Consider the following 17445-nt stretch of genomic DNA (forward strand, 5'->3'; position numbering starts at 1 on the left):
CCCTTTAGAAACCACCGAAGCATTTAATTGTTATTCCTTATTAGGTGCTCATCTATTCCAGAATCATTGTCTACCATAGCTACTCGCCTGTGCAGCATAGTCAAAAGACGGGAGGACTCCATAATTAAAGCAACTTTCATAGCTATAAATGTGGCCTCAAACCCTTAACAGGGAATAAAGGGCCTCAAAATGTGCCAAAGGTCTTTGTCATTAATCTATTTCCTACCATACCTGGCTTTGTTCCCAGCGTCCATGAGGTCAGCAATGTCTGTGTAGGAAGTGACTGCCAACTTTGACAGATCCTCCACATAGGGTCCAAGAAGTGGGTGTTCACGCACACGCAAATTACCCTTGTTTTTTGGATTCAGCAAGTCTCGTACTCTCTCACAGTAAATTTCCATGTAGCTCACCTAGGAACAAATTATTAAAGTGAATTAGAGCATGTGGGGGGAAAAATCACATATGCTAAAAAACGATTTTTTTAAGCTTTTATTAAAAGCTCTATGATTAGAGATCAGCAACCTTTACAAAGTGAAATACCATAGTTCTAGGCCCTTTTATTCTACTAACAGTCTGCACAGATACCACACTTCGTAGATTAGAACTAGTTTTCTGACATTCTCAGGAAGGAAAAGGAAGTAAACAAGTTATCCCTGGCCAATAGTGGCTGCTATTTGTCTTAGAAAAGATATTTTAGTACCAATTTATCAGTTATCAATATTTTTTAAAATGTACACAGTTGTCAGTAATTAGAGTTTACAGTGGGGTTACTCCATGAGCTTGTAAATAAGATTTCTATCCAAGTTAAAACCAAGGAACAATATCAATATTCCAGAGCAGGGAAGACAAAATAGACTCACCACACTGAGATTCTTTGAGATTGACCACATTGTTACTAACTATGGACAAGGTATCCGCAAGAATGGGTGAAGGCTGATCAGCATAGAAGCTGATGATGGCAGGAACTATCCGAGACTTGAGGGAAAAAGAGGAAGCCTCAGACAATAGGCTTGAATGAATCCTTGTCCCATCCACAGGTCTATTCCTATCACAGTGATGAATGCACTAGGCTATCATTTCTTAACCTGAGGCAATTAAACATTTAATTTATCTAATCGACTCACCTCTCTCTAATTCCATGCCCAACAAACAACTAACAGAGTTCCAATAGAGATCTGTATACAGAAAGACAACACACTAGTCTTGCAAATGTGAGTGGTCTGGTCTGGGTAATAGTTATTCCTCACTGGAAAGTAACAAAGCAACATGTTGGTTTCATAACAGCCAAATGAACCTCACTGGAGTCTGACTTTGAAGGATGGTTTTGCTCCTGATGCATCAACAAAATCAGACTTCTAAGCAAACAAGGCTCTGCACTGGGGTAAATTCACCACAGTAGTCCACATTATGATGCTTCCCAGGAATCAGATCCTTCTGTATCACTGAGCTTTTCAAGATACAATATAACTCCTGCATTTTTCAACTTTAAATTTCTACAGATACATTTTCAGAGTCTCTGAAATGGAATCTTATCTCCATTTCTATTGTCTTTCTTCTTATTCAGTCTCTGGTTTGTGTTTTTATACTGTACTTTAAAATCAGTTAAAAAAAAACCCTGAAAACCCTGAAATACAAAGCAATTGACCCATTATGACAGTAAAGCAACAGGACAGCAAATATTCTTTCCGACAGCAAGTCATCCTAGAAAGTGAGATACTTTAATTATTCTTCTGTACTTTAATTTGTACCTACAACCCTGAATCCCAGGAAGATATTATATATTTTTGGAAAATGTGTCCCTTCTCACACAGGTATGAGACTAAGAGGATACAAATCACCTGGGTAAAGGTTAATGTGCTCTGTTCCTTATTCTCTCTCTCTCTCTCTTTTTTTTTTTGTCTACTTTGTGACCAGTAATGGGATTGCAACCCTTGGCTTGGTGTCTCCTGCACCGTGCTCAGCCAGTGAGCGCACCGGCCATCTCTATATAGGATCCAAACCCGCAGTGGGAGCGCCACTGCGCTCCCAGCGCCGCACTCTCCCGAGTGTGCCACAGGGCCAGCCCATTATTCTCTAATTTTTGAATCCATCCAAAACCATCACTATTTCTTTGACTTCTGCACCATCAATTTCAGACCCCACTTGGGGAGTTTATGATACTATTAAGGAAGATTGACAATAAATAACAAATATGAAAAATAGGTAATTTGTATTTAGAACATGATGAATACTATGGAAAAAAGAAAATAGAACAGAACAAGGGAGATCAGGAGTGCTGGTGGTACAGAGCAAGTTGCTGTATTAAATAAGGTGGTCAACACGAATAGCCAAAGCAATTCTGAGCAAAAAAATTAAAGCTGGAGGTATAACACTACCTGACTTTAAACTATACTACAAAGCTATAATAACCCAAACAGCACGGTACTGGCATAAAAACGGACACACAGATCAATGGAACAGAATAGACAATCCAGAATCAACTCACACACCTATGGCCATCTAATTTTTGACAAAGGCACCAAGTCTACACTGGGGAAGAGACTGCCTCTTCAGCTAATGGTGCTGCAAAAACTGTTTATCCGTATGCAGGAGAATGAAACTAGACCCATACCTTTCACCATATACCAAAATCAACTAAAAATGGATTAAAGAATTAAATGTACACGCTGAAACAATAAAACTCCTTAAAGAAAACATACGGGAAACACTCCAGGAAGTAGGAGTGGGTACATACGTCATGAATATGACCCCCAAAGCACAGGCAACCAAAGGAAAAATAAACAAATGGGATTATATCAAGCTAAAAAGATGCTGCACAGCAAAAGAAACAATTATTAGAGTTAAAAGACACCCACCAGAGTGGGAGAAAATATTTGCAAACTATACATCTGACAAAGGATTAATATACAGAATATATAAGGAACTCAAACAACTTTACAGCAAAAAAACAAGCAACACAATTAAAAAATGGACAAAGGAGCTGAACAGGCATTTCTCAAAGGAAGATATACAAATGGCCAACAGACATATGAAAAAATGCTCAACATCACTCAGCATTCGGGAAATGCAAATCAAAACCACATTGAGATACCATCTTACTGCAGTTAGGATGGCTAATATCCAAAAGATTGAGAATGATAAATGCTGACGAAGTTGCAGAGAAAAAGGAACCCTCCTACACTGGTGGTGGCACTGCAAAATGGTGCAGCCTTTATGGAAAATAGTTCAGAAGTTCCTCAAACAATTACAGATAGATCTACCATATGACCCAGCTATTCCACTGCTGAGAATATACCCAGAGGAATGGAAAGCATCATGTCGAAGGGATACCTGTACTCCAATGTTTATTGCAGCACTATTTACAATAGCCAAGAGTTGGAACCAGCCCAAATGTCCATCATCAGATAAGTGGATATGGAAAATGTGGTATATCTACACAACAGAATTATGCTCAGCTATAAAAAAGAATGAAATACTACAATTTGCAGCAACATGGATGGACTTAGAAAAAATTACATTAAGTGACATAAGTCAGGCACAAAAAGAAATACCACATGTTCTCACTTATTTGTGGGAGCTAAAAATAAACAAACAGGGCAGGGTAGGAGAGAAGACACAACAATCATAATTCCTTGAACTTGTTAAGACAAATGAACAAAATAAAATAAAATTTAATAAATAAATAAATAAATAAATAAGGTGGTCAAGGCAAGCCTCACTGAGAAGGTACGATTTGAGCAAAGACTTGGAGGTAAGAAACATAGTCAAAAAGACATCCTGGGGGCCGGCCCGGTGGCGCACTGCTACAGTGCACCGCTTGGGAGTGTGGCGGCGCTCCCGCCGAGGGTTCGGATCCCACATACAGACTGGTTCCCGCTCACTGGCTGAGCGAGGTGTGGGCGCAGCGCCGAGGGTTGCGATCCCGTTGCCGGTCCCGGTCCGGTACGGGCGCGACACTGAGGGTTGCGATCCGTTGCCAGACACGAAAAAAGACAAAAAGGAAAAAAAAAATAAGACATCCTGGGGAAGAATATTTCAGACAAAAGGAAAGGCACATGAAAAGGCCCTGAGGCAGGAATGTTTCTGGTGTGTTCTAGAAACAGCAAAAAAGCCAGTGTGGCTGGAAGAGAGTAAATAGAGAAACAAGTAGATGGTTAGAAAGGTCCCACAAGTGGCCAGCCTGTGGCTCACTCGGGAGAGTGCGGTGCTGATAACACCAAGGCCACGGGTTCGAATCCTATATAGGGATCGCCGGTTGGCTCACTGGCTGAGCATGGTGCACTGACAACACCAAGCCAAGGGTTGAGATCCCCTTACCGGTCATCTTTTTAAAAAAAAAAAAAGGTCCCACAAATGTGGCAAAGAACTGCAGTATCAGCTAGGAATCTGCACTATACTCCAAATAAGCCTGTGAACTCTGATTAATATGAAAGAAAATGGCACCTTTTATTATTTATGAGTTCGAAAACTCTATCATCTGATTCAAAAAATAGTTATAGGATGAAACAAGATACTTGGAAAATTCATTTTAACACAAAATATTCTTAAAGCAGCACATTCCTCTTCTAGTGTATGATAGTCACAAGGCAGAATTCTTTAAAATTTATAAATTTATGCAACACTTTATAGATTAAATAAATCTAGAGTTTACTTAAAAGGCAACTTAGTTTTTCAGAAGAACAGGCTCATGTTAACTGAACACATTTATAATTTCAGTTACTACAAAACAATACTGAAAATGGGTGTGTGTGTGTGCAACAGCTTCATAAAAGATATACAAAAAAGAAAGTACGTTTATTAAATAAACTAATGCATATTAAGTAATTCCACAGACCTCTTCTTGAAAGAACCAGAGTGAACACAGGATGCAGAATAATTTTCCAAACTAATAAGCAATTTTAGAGGGGGAAAATTTTTCTGATTATATATATTTTTAAAACCTATGCCTGTTAAAAATCATTATTAACAATATTGAGGGGAAAGAGTTCACAAAAATGAATAAGAAAACCTCTGGAATCCCAAAATACAAACAGATATATGCATAACTTATAACACATTCAAACACACTAATAATCAATGAAATTAAAATTTACATAAGAGAAATTTTACCTTATCAAGTCAGCAAAGATTAAAAAATAAAAATACTAAATACTGGCAAGGACACAATTGATGCTTACACCCTCCTGGTAGGATTGAAAATCGATTACAGTTTTTCTTTCTAAAAGATCATTTAGCAATTCAAATTTATTATTTAACAAGCAAGATACATACGAAGGTAATAACTGAAAATAAATGCATAGACTAAGGAACAAATATTTAATTCCAATATTATTCATTATAACCAAAGGTTAGAAATAGCCTAACAGTACAAAACTGAGGGAATGGTTAAGTGATTTGTGTAGCAGAGTCATAATTTGGAGTCATTTAAGTAATGTTTGAGGAAATGGAGTACAGAGGCCTCTGGTTTCAACCCATGGCTGTACTCACCTCCACAGAGTAAGACATTTCTTCATTACAGTTGTCATTGATTTTCTCAAATAGTTCTTCACATAACTAGGGAAGCAGAATGAGAGCAGCATGAATAACACAAATCAGAGAAGTACTAAGTTATCCATGAGTGCTAAATAAATTAGTAAGACTCCTTTCTCTTTCTCTCTAAAAACATTAATGTCATAAACACCAAAGTATGATTAATGCTTTGAATGAAATAAAAGGAAAACTTATAATACACTTTTCTTATCTAATTTTAATTCTCCCCCAACAATAGTACCTCAATATTGTTTCCTTAGAAGGAAAGCCATGTTTAGGGGAAGAGACAGAATTACGTCTCTCATAAAAAGAGTTATGTCACTGGCACATTTAATTTTTATAAATTTAACACTTCATACTATACTAGAGTAACTGTGACTCTACTATCAGTACTATTGCAGCAGTAAAACTATTAAACTATATTTTACACACATTCATTACTTATATAAAATTTATTATATATTACTGGTTACTATATACATTACAAATTTATACATACATCTATAGAGAGAATTTATACTATTTCAGGGAGCAAATGAAAGTTTTTTTTGTTTTGTTTTTGTGACCGGTAAGGGGATCGCAACCCTTGGCTTGGTGTCGCCCGCACCGTGCTCAGCCAGTGAGCGCACCGGCCATCCCTATATAGGATCCGAACCCGCAGCCTCAGCGCTCCCAGCGCCACTGCACTCCCAGCGTTGCACTCTCCCAAGTGAGCCACGGGGTCAGCCCCAAATGAAAGTACTTTTAAGAATAATTTTGACTCCATAAAATTTTCCCTTACTGCTGTCTTAAGACTCCCACCCTTATGTGAGATGCTATTCTACTACACAATGGCATTTCTAACAGAAAATATTAATTTTTCTGGATCAGGAAAATTATAAACTTATTCGTTCCTATCCCTTGAATTTCTTATTTAAAATATGTGAAATTTTGGGCTGAGCCCGTGGCACACTCGGGAGAGTGCAGCGCTGGCAGCACAGCGACGCTCCCGCTGCGGGTTCGGATCCTATATAGGAATGGCAGGTGCGCTCACTGGCTGAGCGCGGTGTGGGCGACATCATACCAAGGGTTGCAATCCCCTTACCGGTCACGAAAAAGAAAAAAAAAATGTGAAATTTTAATAAAAGTAATTAATAAAAATCCTACTAAGTTTTCATTTGCTATACCTTTAGTATTAAGGCAATCATACATTATAGTGACAATCATACATTTAGGCAATATACATTTTGCAAATGAATTATATGTTCGTGATTCTCTAGAAGTCTAAATAGAATTTAAAATTTATTACAAATGGCAGTTTGTGTGTTTGTAAATAATGGCAGTTTATAAATAATCATCATCTTCTTTCTTATATAACCATACTTTGGCGATAAAATAGAACACCCCAATTTCTACCAGAAAAGAGGTACTTATGTAATTATAATAACAAATTAAAGTTAAAAGGAAAGGAAGGAGAAACTAAGTGTCGTAATGGGATAAAACAAATATGGCTATTTAGCACAAGTTGGTATAATCTACAAACACTAATTTTATTGTTGAAGAAGTACTGTATTACACAGTGGTAAAAGCAAAGACCACAGAACTAGCTTGCCTGCATTTGTATCTTGGCTCTGCCACTTACTTGGGCAGCTGACATAACCTCTCTATGCTTCAGTTTCCTCAGCTGTAAAATGGGGATAACAAAAGCCCCTACCTCTTAGGGTCATGAGGAGGATCAGATGAGCAATTATTTGTAAAGCAATTAGACCTATGCTTGGCAATACTGAGTGCTATATTATGTTTTCTCTAATTAGTATAATAATTATTGCTATTGCTATATACAAAGAAGCGTAATTCCCAAATACATGTCTTAATATAGACATATTAACAGAAAAAAAGTATGCTAGTATACTCAGTGTTTGCTAGTATGTTCAATGTTTCCTAAAAATTTCCTATTCTTATTAATAATTAAGCATTTCAGTTATACAGCTGAATTTAAAATTATAGTCCAATAATCCAGTAGAAAAAGCAGCTACCTTGTATTTTATTCTCCGAATATAGAGATGGTAGTGTCAGGCCTATAGTAAAAGAGCACTTTAAAATTAACCCCAAATATCATTAATAAAAGAAAACTATAGTCTTTTTATTAAAAAATGAAGTTCCTCCTAAATACTTTTCTCAGAACTCTTCTCCATTCCCAAACAAAAGATCAAAAGAAATAATATTAACTGCTCTTAAAAAAAAAGAAATCTCAGAGCTGGCTGGTTTGCTCAGTCAGAGCACAGCCTTGCAATACCAAGGTAAAGGGTCAGAATCCCCATGTTGGCCAGCTGCCAAAAGAAAAATAGAAAAAAAAAAAAAAAGAAATCTCAGGCTGTTCAAAGTCTAAAGTAATAGTATTTAATTAAGAAGATAAAATGAAAATATCTCTGAATAGGCCATCAAAAAACAAAAATAATCACGTTCATTAGAGAAAATATGTATATATATATATTTGGAATTTGAAAAAAATCAGATCAATAACATTCACTGGGCGTCCACAGGATGCAGAACAGAGTTTTAAAAAGCTGGTAGCCCCTTTCAAAAGGCAAAACAATACGGCATTGGATACATGGCAAAATCTTTACAGAACATTAACTTTCCCACCTTTAAAGACAGACATGTGTAACATTTCAATCTTTTCTACTCAACCGTAAGCTCCTCTGAGGGAAAGGGGCAGTTTGTTCATCTTTGTGCCTTGCATATAATAATTCCTGAATAAATGTTGCCAAATAAAAATAATAGTTAAAGCAATTTAAGACTAAGAGTAATGATGAACAGAGGTTTTTGTTGTTGTTTTGATTTTTACCTGTGGAATAATGCCAGCCTGGCTTTCTTCTTGTTTACCCATCATTGTATAAGATTTCCCAGCACCGGTCTGTCCATAGGCAAAAATACAAACATTATATCCCTCAAAGGCATGTAAGAGCATTTCCTTTCCTATGTCATTGTACACCCGGTTTTGAGATGCAAAACAGGGATCTTCAGGCTGTAAAGATTAAAAGGAGAAATAAAAGGCATTTTATTCATATTCTTTTCTATATTTATTTGATTGCTTCCAAATAAAAAGTGTTTGGAATCAGAAGAGTCACCTAAAATACACGATACATGTTTTAAGTCTCCCCTACATATAGTTTATTTTTCTCATTAAACACACACACACACACGCGCGCGCGCGCGCGCATTCTCTCTCTCTCTCTCTCTCTTAGAGTCATCCGGGTCAGCCATACATAAAAATATCTATATGAAATTATCTGGCATGATTACATTTCATTTTCCATAACCTTAAAATAATCACTATTCCATTCACAGGGAGCTCCAAGAAAATTCTCTTCAGTAGAAAAGGGGAATAAAAGTTCAAAGATAACATCCGCATATAAAAAATACTTCTTTGAACTCACTCCAGCTAGTGTGGCTATTTCTTAAAAAACACAGTTTTCAGTGATGAATGTTACCAATGCCTTTCACACACCCTTCCCTTGGCAATTAGGCTTTGTCCACAGTTAAAAATATCTCCTATTCCCCAACACAAAACAGGAAAAATAAAAACAAAAATGCATAATAAAAAGATGGATGATTCAGTAGCAAGATTTGGGATTCTATACTGCATAAGGATACTGTGAAGGGCCCTACTCCCCATTTTCCTAGAGGTTGGTAATCTTTTGTTTTCCTTGTGGACATTGAAGCTCTTTCAAAATGTTTAAAACCTGCATTGTCCTACTATAATTTTTTAAAAAGTAATAATTTCACCATTCCAATCTTATCAGCCATTCCCTCAAAATTTAACTTCAAATTAACATGTTAAGCAATCTTTAATTTGGTGCTTGCTTTGTAAGATCTGTAAGTACAATAATGTTCATAATGAGGATCCTCAGAAACTGATAAATAAATTTTCAAAGGATGTCAAAATCAGACTAAATTAGGTTCAGAATAAATTTAGCGTAAACTAAATCAGTTTTATATGTATGTATATGTGTATGTGAGTGTGCATGAACTTTCCATCAACCAAAAAACTTTTTTAACAAAAAGATTTTGTTCTTCAGACAGTATTCACTATATCAAAACAGGAACTCATGCTAGACCACATTTACAAAACAAAACATGGTCCTGCTTTGGCTCAGAGAAAAGACAAATAGAAAAGGAAAGGGGAGGCAGGAGATGGCAGCACGCTGCACCACAAGTACACTCACCGAGGTGTGAGACCAGTAAGAGTAGTCGAAGCTGAAGGACTTTGGAGCTTCCTTTGGGTTCTTTGGGTTAATAATACCTAAAGGACGAAAATGTTTAATTTTGTAAGTCACTCAGTTACACATTCTTTAGTTCAACGTGATATAACAATGTATATACAAAACATCCAAATCAGTAAATTCATACCACTGAATCTGAATAGGGCAATCAAAAAACAAAAAAATCACATTTTAAGAGGTAATTTTTATATAGAACTTGAAAAAAATCATACCAACAACATTCATGTGGTGTTACTAGTATTCAGAACAGAGCCTGGTACATAGTAGATGCTTAGTAAACACTTTGTGACTGAATGTTTATTCTCCCTAGGTAAGTTAACAGCCAAAATTTGGAAATGGGCCACATTACTATTTCAAGGCCCCTCATAAGGCTTGAAATATTTCAACACATCAGACACAAAAATTAGAAAATTACTGAATCAATCCAATCACTATTTGAAACCTTTTTTAAAGATCTTACTATATACTTCAGAAAAGCACTTGGTAATGAATCAAGCTTTCATGGCAAAGACAGTCATTTCTAAAATCCACAGTTAGGGGCCGGCCCGGTGGTGCACTGCTACAGTGCGCAGCTTGGGAGCGCGGCGGCGCTCCCGCCGAGGGTTCGGATCCCACATACAGAGCGGTTCCCACTCACTGGCTGAGCGAGGTGCGGGAGCAACACCGAGGGTTGCGATCCCGTTGCCGGTCCCGGTCCGGTATGGGCGCGACACTGAGGGTTGCGATCCATTGCCGGACACGAAAAAAAGACAAAAAGGAAAAAATAAAAATAAAAAAAAATAAAATAAAATAAAATCCACAGTTAACAATAATAAATATATGTTACTACATATAGATGTATATATGTGTATGTGCATATACAGTGGAATCACAGACTACTAAATCACCTATGGAATGTTATAAACAGCAAAATTACTTTTTTACTAAAAAGCACGAAGTCTCACTGCCTATATTAAAAGTGATTTCTCATGTAATTAATCCAGTCAGTTCAGGGACTGACTGTGAATGTTGACACTTCATCTTTCTTCCTTACTCATACACACAAAGCTTTAACTCCTCATACTTCACATAGAACAGAATCTTTATAACATGTGGTCATGAAATCTCCTCAAAGACTGGACATCTCAACTAATCCACGTCTCTAAGTCAGGGCCACATCCCAGGGTATCTGTGAGATCAGGATTAAAAAATAAATCTGTCTCGGCAGCTGCTGCTCAGGACACAAATAGCAACAGTTGCTATGGTGCCTAGTTCTCTCTCTTGCTGGATTCCACTGGGTATGGCCACACACACACTTATGTTCCAACCTCAAATGCTGACAGAGTATTAATAAGGCTCACACTGTGCATAATCATGTGACAAGGAGACATGGTTCTAGAAAGAACATCTCCCTACACATACACACACAGATGGTAATCTAAGCAAAGAAGTACACTTCTAACCACAAGGTACTACATACGAGACTTAAATAGCAAACATTCACAGAACACTTACTCCGAACTGTAAGTACTTTCTGTCTATCAGTCTATTTAATGCTCCTAACCACTCAATGAGGCAGATGTTTTATTATCCCCATCTTACAGATAAAGAAACCATCATAGAGAGGTTAAATAACCTACCCAAGGCTACAGAGCTAGCTAGTGGCGAATACAGAATGTGAATTTAGAGAGTCTGGCTCCAGAGCTCACACTCTTAGCCAAAACACCATCCCTTAAATGCTTATTCCCTACATGCAGGGTTGCCAAGGCAAAAGGCAGTAAGGCATTCCTATGTATATGAATATGCACATATTTATGAATATGGCCACCCCCCTAAAATTATACCACAGGCATTGTTTAAAACTCTTCATTCATTTAAAACTGGGAACTACGAAGATTATAGTGGCTAAGAGATGAAAGACCACAAAAACGCTACCAAGAAAAAGGAAATTAGCATCAGGCTACATGAGCCAGATTCTAGGTTTCAGTGGCTCAGCAAGAGCAACACTGATGAGACTCGGGGCATGCCCTCTGAAGCAGTCTTCACCACTCAATAACATGGTTACAATAAACACTTCTAGCCTCCAGAAAATCTGATATCATAAAACTTATAAGCCATATTTCATTCAGCCTTTTAGCTACCAATTCTGCCAACAACTTAGGAAAAGACTAGTTCTCAGATCCTACTCCTTTGTTCTCTTTTCCCCAGTAAAGAAAAACTACACCAATGAGTTAACTTCTTGATTCACACGAAATCCTTTTCCTCTTCCTCAATATTCCCTACTCCCAGATCTTTCAAGGTCCTGAAACTAACAAATTTTCCTAAGTTACAGCTTCAGAACCAAGCTGCTTTTTAAAAAATTACTGCCTCTAGCAACAAAAGCATTTTAAAAATGTTTAAAATAAGTAAACCAAAACGCAAATTTACACAGCTATTTATACAATAGTTTTGTCACACAAGATTAAATTTACACAGATTTCAATTCCTCCTTCAAAAATAAATATATATGTGATACTTTAGAACAATGCAAAAATTCAATATTGTTGTTACCTCTTTCAGGGGAGGCTTCAGAATGCAGTGTTAATTTCTATATCTTGTTATATATCTATACCTATAGCATTGCTTATTTTACTCTATATTTACATATACATTGTATTATCCTGCATATATGATATAATAAAAACATTTAAAAAAAAATTGGGGCCGGCCCGGTGGCGCACTGCTACAGTGCGCTGCTTGGGAAGCGCGGCGACCCTCCCGCCGAGGGTTCGGATCCCACATACAGACCGGCCCGCTCACTGGCTGAGCGAGGTGCGGAAGCAACACCGAGGGTTGCGATCCCGTTGCCGGTCCCAGTCCGGTACGGGCACGACACTGAGGGTTGCGATCCGTTTCCGGTCACGAAAAAAGACAAAAAGGAAAAAATAAATAAATAAATAAATAAAATAAAAAAATAGAACTTGCAAATTAAAAAGATTCTCATAAGGATAAAATATTAATGATAGCACTTGAGCTCATCAGAATTCTCTAAAGACCATAAACTCCACTATTACTCCCATGGACAATGAATTTGTGTTTTCAAATATGCCAAAGGACTTTTCTTTCTGAATTAATAATGGCTGAGATCTAACTCACTTCCTTTAACCCAACTAAGAAAGAAACCGAATGTTTGCAAACATTAAAGTGGCGGGGGGAGAGGGTGGGGTATAGAATAAAGACCGTAAGATTTGGAATAAAGGACCAGCATCAGTACCTACATATCGATATCTTGTAATATTTTAAACATATAAATATTATATTCAGATTTTTTTGTAACATTGGGTATTATATTGCTTTTGCATTCTCTCTAAAATTGAAATATCTAGTTCACAGAATTAAATGTGTAAAGCACTACACAAATGTTAATTTTCAAAAAGAAAAAGGGCATTTTTACCCTGTTTTAAACGCTCTCAATATTTGGTGGGCATAAAAACAATATTTAATGGTCTTTACACCAAAGCAAGAAAAGCTCATTAACTAATAAGGTAAACAAAAGCATAATATAAGATTTCTATTTCTTGGCAAGAGTAAAGTACTACACTCAGGTCCCTTGTTACATGCAATCTCTGGTGCTCCTACCACATCATAAATCCCATAAGTACATGGATCATGTCTTATGGGTCCTCTACACCTTCCCATACCAAACAGGTAGTCAGATGATTATTTACCATATGTCATGGAGAATTTTAGTTTGATTAAATCCTATACCACTTTCAGGAACACAGAAAGAAAAACCAAAACAGTGCATACCTGTGCAACATATACATAAATTACCAGTAGATTTTATCAACTTTCACTGAAAGAATAGAAACAAAATTGCATTACTGAAAGACTGGGCAATAATTAACACATTGGTTCTTGTATCAAGGTCAACTGAGCTAAAATACAGTGTGTAGGACTTCTAATTAGTTTCTCAGAAAGAATGCACATAATGGAATTATAGTAACTAATGAATACATTCAACATATAAACCATATTTTTGCCAACATAAAAGCTGTTAAAAATGTAGCATCTAGGGCCGGCCCGGTGGCGCACTGGATAGTGCGCCCGCTTGGGAAGCGCGGCAGCGCTCCCGTCTGAGGGTTCGGATCCCACGTACAGACCGGCTCCCGCTCACTGGCTGAGCGAGGCGCGGGAGCAATGCCGAGGCTTGCGATCCCGTCACCGGTCCCCGGTCCGGTACGGGGGCAACACTGAGGGTTGCGATCCGTTGCCGGACACGCAAAGACAAAAAAAAAAAAAAAAAAAAAATGTAGCATCTACCCCCAGGGTCATGTGTCATCAGTACGTAGGCTTTGTCTGGGACAAATCACCACTTTTCCTGCAAAGAGTAGATTCCTGGCATATTTTTGAGGAGTTAGAACACAACTCTATTTTAAGCACTGTAGACTTAAAATTGCTTTATATCCTGTAAAACCTCCTTTTCATGCCATTTTTCAAGGACCCTTTGTACTTCCTGTGCCTGAGGCCTCCTCTCCAATCAAGATTTCTTTGGATACACAGTATACCCCAGACCTGGACCTACCCCCCCATAAGCCACTTTTCACAGATGATCTGGGAGTCATCTTTGACTTTCTTCTCTCGCCCTACACATCCGATCTATCCTGTCAGTTCTACTTTCAAAATATATCCAGGATCCCACGGCTTCTCACACCACCATAATTACCAGCTTGGTCTATGCCACCACCTCTCTCACTTAGATGACTGCAATACCTCCTGACTGGAGTATGGAGGCTAGAGTATGGAGGCTAGACTGGAGGAACGCATGACTAGAAGTATGGAGACCAATTACACTGAACACATCAACCACTGCACAATGTTTGGGAACTCTGCTGGCCATCTGTATCATAAAATGACTCCCATGAGAACTGCATCTGGCATCAGAAATCCATGAGTCCCCATATGTGATATTTTTGGGGGTGAGAAGGGAGAAGGATCCATTCCTACATCAAAAACATTGTGTCCCTTGATCCAAGACTAAACTTTTTCCTACAATTTGACCCAACATTCAATGATCAAATGGTAAGTTGACCTAAAAAAATATTTCTAGAAGATATTTTCAAAGATTTTACCAATGAAGGAAGTAGAATACTGTAGAGGATTTAAACTGATCACACCTTGATTATCCAATATTATCCTAGGTCCATCTATAACTTGGCATGTAATAAATCCTGTAAGCCTCAATTTTTCTGTAAAATGGGTACAATAATAATAGTGTGCCTAACTTTATAGAATTGTTGTGAGGATTAATGACTACTCCATGTCAAGTTTTAGCTCAGGGCCTATCACAAAGTAAATGTTCAAAATATTCTTTCATTTAACAAATATTTGAGTGTCTACCATGTCCCCCAGACCTGCAGATATCCAATGAAAATAAGTCCTTGTCCTCATGGAGCTTACAGTCCAGTGAGGGAGTCAGATAATTAACTAATAAAAGTAGTATAAGATCAAAATAAATAAATAAATAAATAAATAAAGCAGGGTTAGGAAATAAAAGATGAGAGTGGAAGTAGCAGAGGTGGCTATTTTAGATAAGAGTGGGTAGGATGCCCCTGTCTTAGGAGGTAATAGTTGAGCAGGGATTTGAATGAAGTTTAAGGAACCATAAGACCAACAATGATGAGGTGTGAGATTAGATAACTAGCCAGAGGACAAATTTTGTGGGGTTTTATGGCCAAGTTGACGATTTCTAGTTGTATTCTAAAAGTGATAGGAAGCCAATGAAGAATTTAAAGCAGAAGAGTGACATGATCTGATTTATATTTCCAAAATATAACTGGCCACTGCATGGGAACAAGGGCAAAAGCAAATATGAAGCTATTGCAGTACAGATTTTGACTAGAGTAGAAATGGTAAAAAGTAATTAGATTCAGGATATGTTGTGAAGGCAAAGACAACAGGACTTACTGATGGATTGCATATGGCCTATGAGAAAAAGAAAGTAAGAGTGACTCCAATATTTTTGGTCTGAAAGAATGGGTAAAAATGAAGTGAAGGAGCCACTTTGGGTAAGCACGGAGGGGGAAATAACAGTTCTGTTTAGGACACGTTGAGTTTGAGATGCTTCTTAGGCCTCCAGGTAGAGTTAAGTTGGCAGCTGGGTAGACAAATCTAGACTTCTACAGAGACGTCTAGGCTGGAGAAATTAATTTGAAAGTAATCATCATCTCAATGACATTTAAAGCCTTGGGACTGGCTGGAAGGTTAGTTCAGTTGGTTAGAACCCCACCTTGTAACACCATGGTCAAGGGTTCAGATCCCTATAGTGGCCAGCCACAAAAACAAAATAAAATAAAGTCTTAGGACTGGATGAAATCACTTAGGGGGTCTGTCTCCTCTGGAGACAAAGATGTGAGTGAGGATAAGAGCCTGGTACACTTTTAACCTGAGGAGGTAAGGAATAACTGAGAAAGGCAGGCAGGCAGGCAGGCAGGCAGGCAGGCAGGCAATCAGGAGAGCATGGGGTACTAATCGCCAAGAGACGAAAATTCTTCAAGGAGGCAGTCAAACTATGTTTCCTACCATTATTATAATGATTATTATCATAACCATTTTCAGGACTCCCTAGAAGAATGAGTCTTTGTTCAGGCTATCTCTTGATTGCAATAACTCACTCAGCTTACTCTCACCTCTGTGCCTTGGCTCCCAGTCACCATCCAAACCCCATTGGTTTCAAGGCCACTTTCCTGAGTCCTCTTACATAAGTCTGGAAGGCAGCCTCTGCATCTTAGACTTGAATGTATCTTTCCCCAAGTCCAAAGTGAAGATGATCCGCTGTTTATCCTCTCCATACAACTTTCACCTTTTGTCTTCAAACTTTTTATTCCTCATACTGTAGCTAATTCATACTAAGGAAGAGCAGGATAACATCATTTCCATAAAGACTGACATGAAGTCCCTTATCCAAAATAAATGTGAATGCCTTTAAAATGATGATCACAAAATCTTTCAAAGGTCTTAGTTTACTGATGAATTACAATGAACCATCTCCTTCTTTTTGGAGTTGCTTCAAGTGGAAGTTAGCCTTACAAAGTCTGTTAAAGCCCCCATTTTATCCCTTTTCTCCTTGCCTTCTTTCCAACTTTCTTACTTCAGCATAAAGATGCAGAAATAACGTTTTAATTACTGAGCCCTAGAAAATAAGGGAGTCAAAACAAGATTTGTACTTAAAAGCCTTTTTATTCTCCAGAATAAATTTGTTTTATCTAATATCTCAAATCTCTATGTAGCAATTATACTGTTGTTGGCAAATTACTAAAGATTTTGTCTGCAACTATAATTATCATATCAGTGCAGCAACACTGTAACTTTGTATTAATCTTTCTAACACAGCATGTTTTGGGCTTGTTAAAAATCCCAGTGACAGGGCCGGCCCGGTGGCGCACTGCTACAGTGCGCCGCTTGGGAAGCGCGGCAGTGCTCCCGCCGAGGGTTCAGATCCCACGTGCAGACCGGCGGCTCACTGGCTGAGCGAGGAGCGGGGGCAACACCGAGGGTTGCGATCCTGTTGCCGGTCCCGGTCCGGTACGGGCGCAACACTGAGGGTTGCGATCCGTTGCCGGTCACGAAAAAAAAAAAAAGACAAAAAGACAAAAAAAAAAAAAAAAAAAAAAACCCCAGGGACATTTTCAGA

General features: G+C 37.9%; 1 protein-coding gene across 2 annotated transcripts in view; it reads right to left on the reverse strand.

Moving 5' to 3' along the window:
• KIF1B (kinesin family member 1B) overlaps positions 1-17445 on the reverse strand; it is a 123566-nt gene that overhangs the window by 90686 nt on the left and 15435 nt on the right. For both annotated transcript variants that reach the window (XM_008568817.1, XM_008568818.1), the window contains exons 2-5: positions 9738-9814; positions 8357-8536; positions 5488-5553; positions 232-410 (exon numbers count right to left, since the gene is read on the reverse strand). In XM_008568817.1, the coding sequence (XP_008567039.1) occupies positions 232-410; positions 5488-5553; positions 8357-8536; positions 9738-9814 (502 nt within the window). The remainder of the gene's footprint in view (positions 1-231; positions 411-5487; positions 5554-8356; positions 8537-9737; positions 9815-17445) is intronic.

The sequence above is a fragment of the Galeopterus variegatus genome, unplaced genomic scaffold (genome assembly GCF_000696425.1).
Source record: "Galeopterus variegatus unplaced genomic scaffold, G_variegatus-3.0.2 Scaffold445, whole genome shotgun sequence".
NCBI lineage: Eukaryota > Metazoa > Chordata > Mammalia > Dermoptera > Cynocephalidae > Galeopterus > Galeopterus variegatus.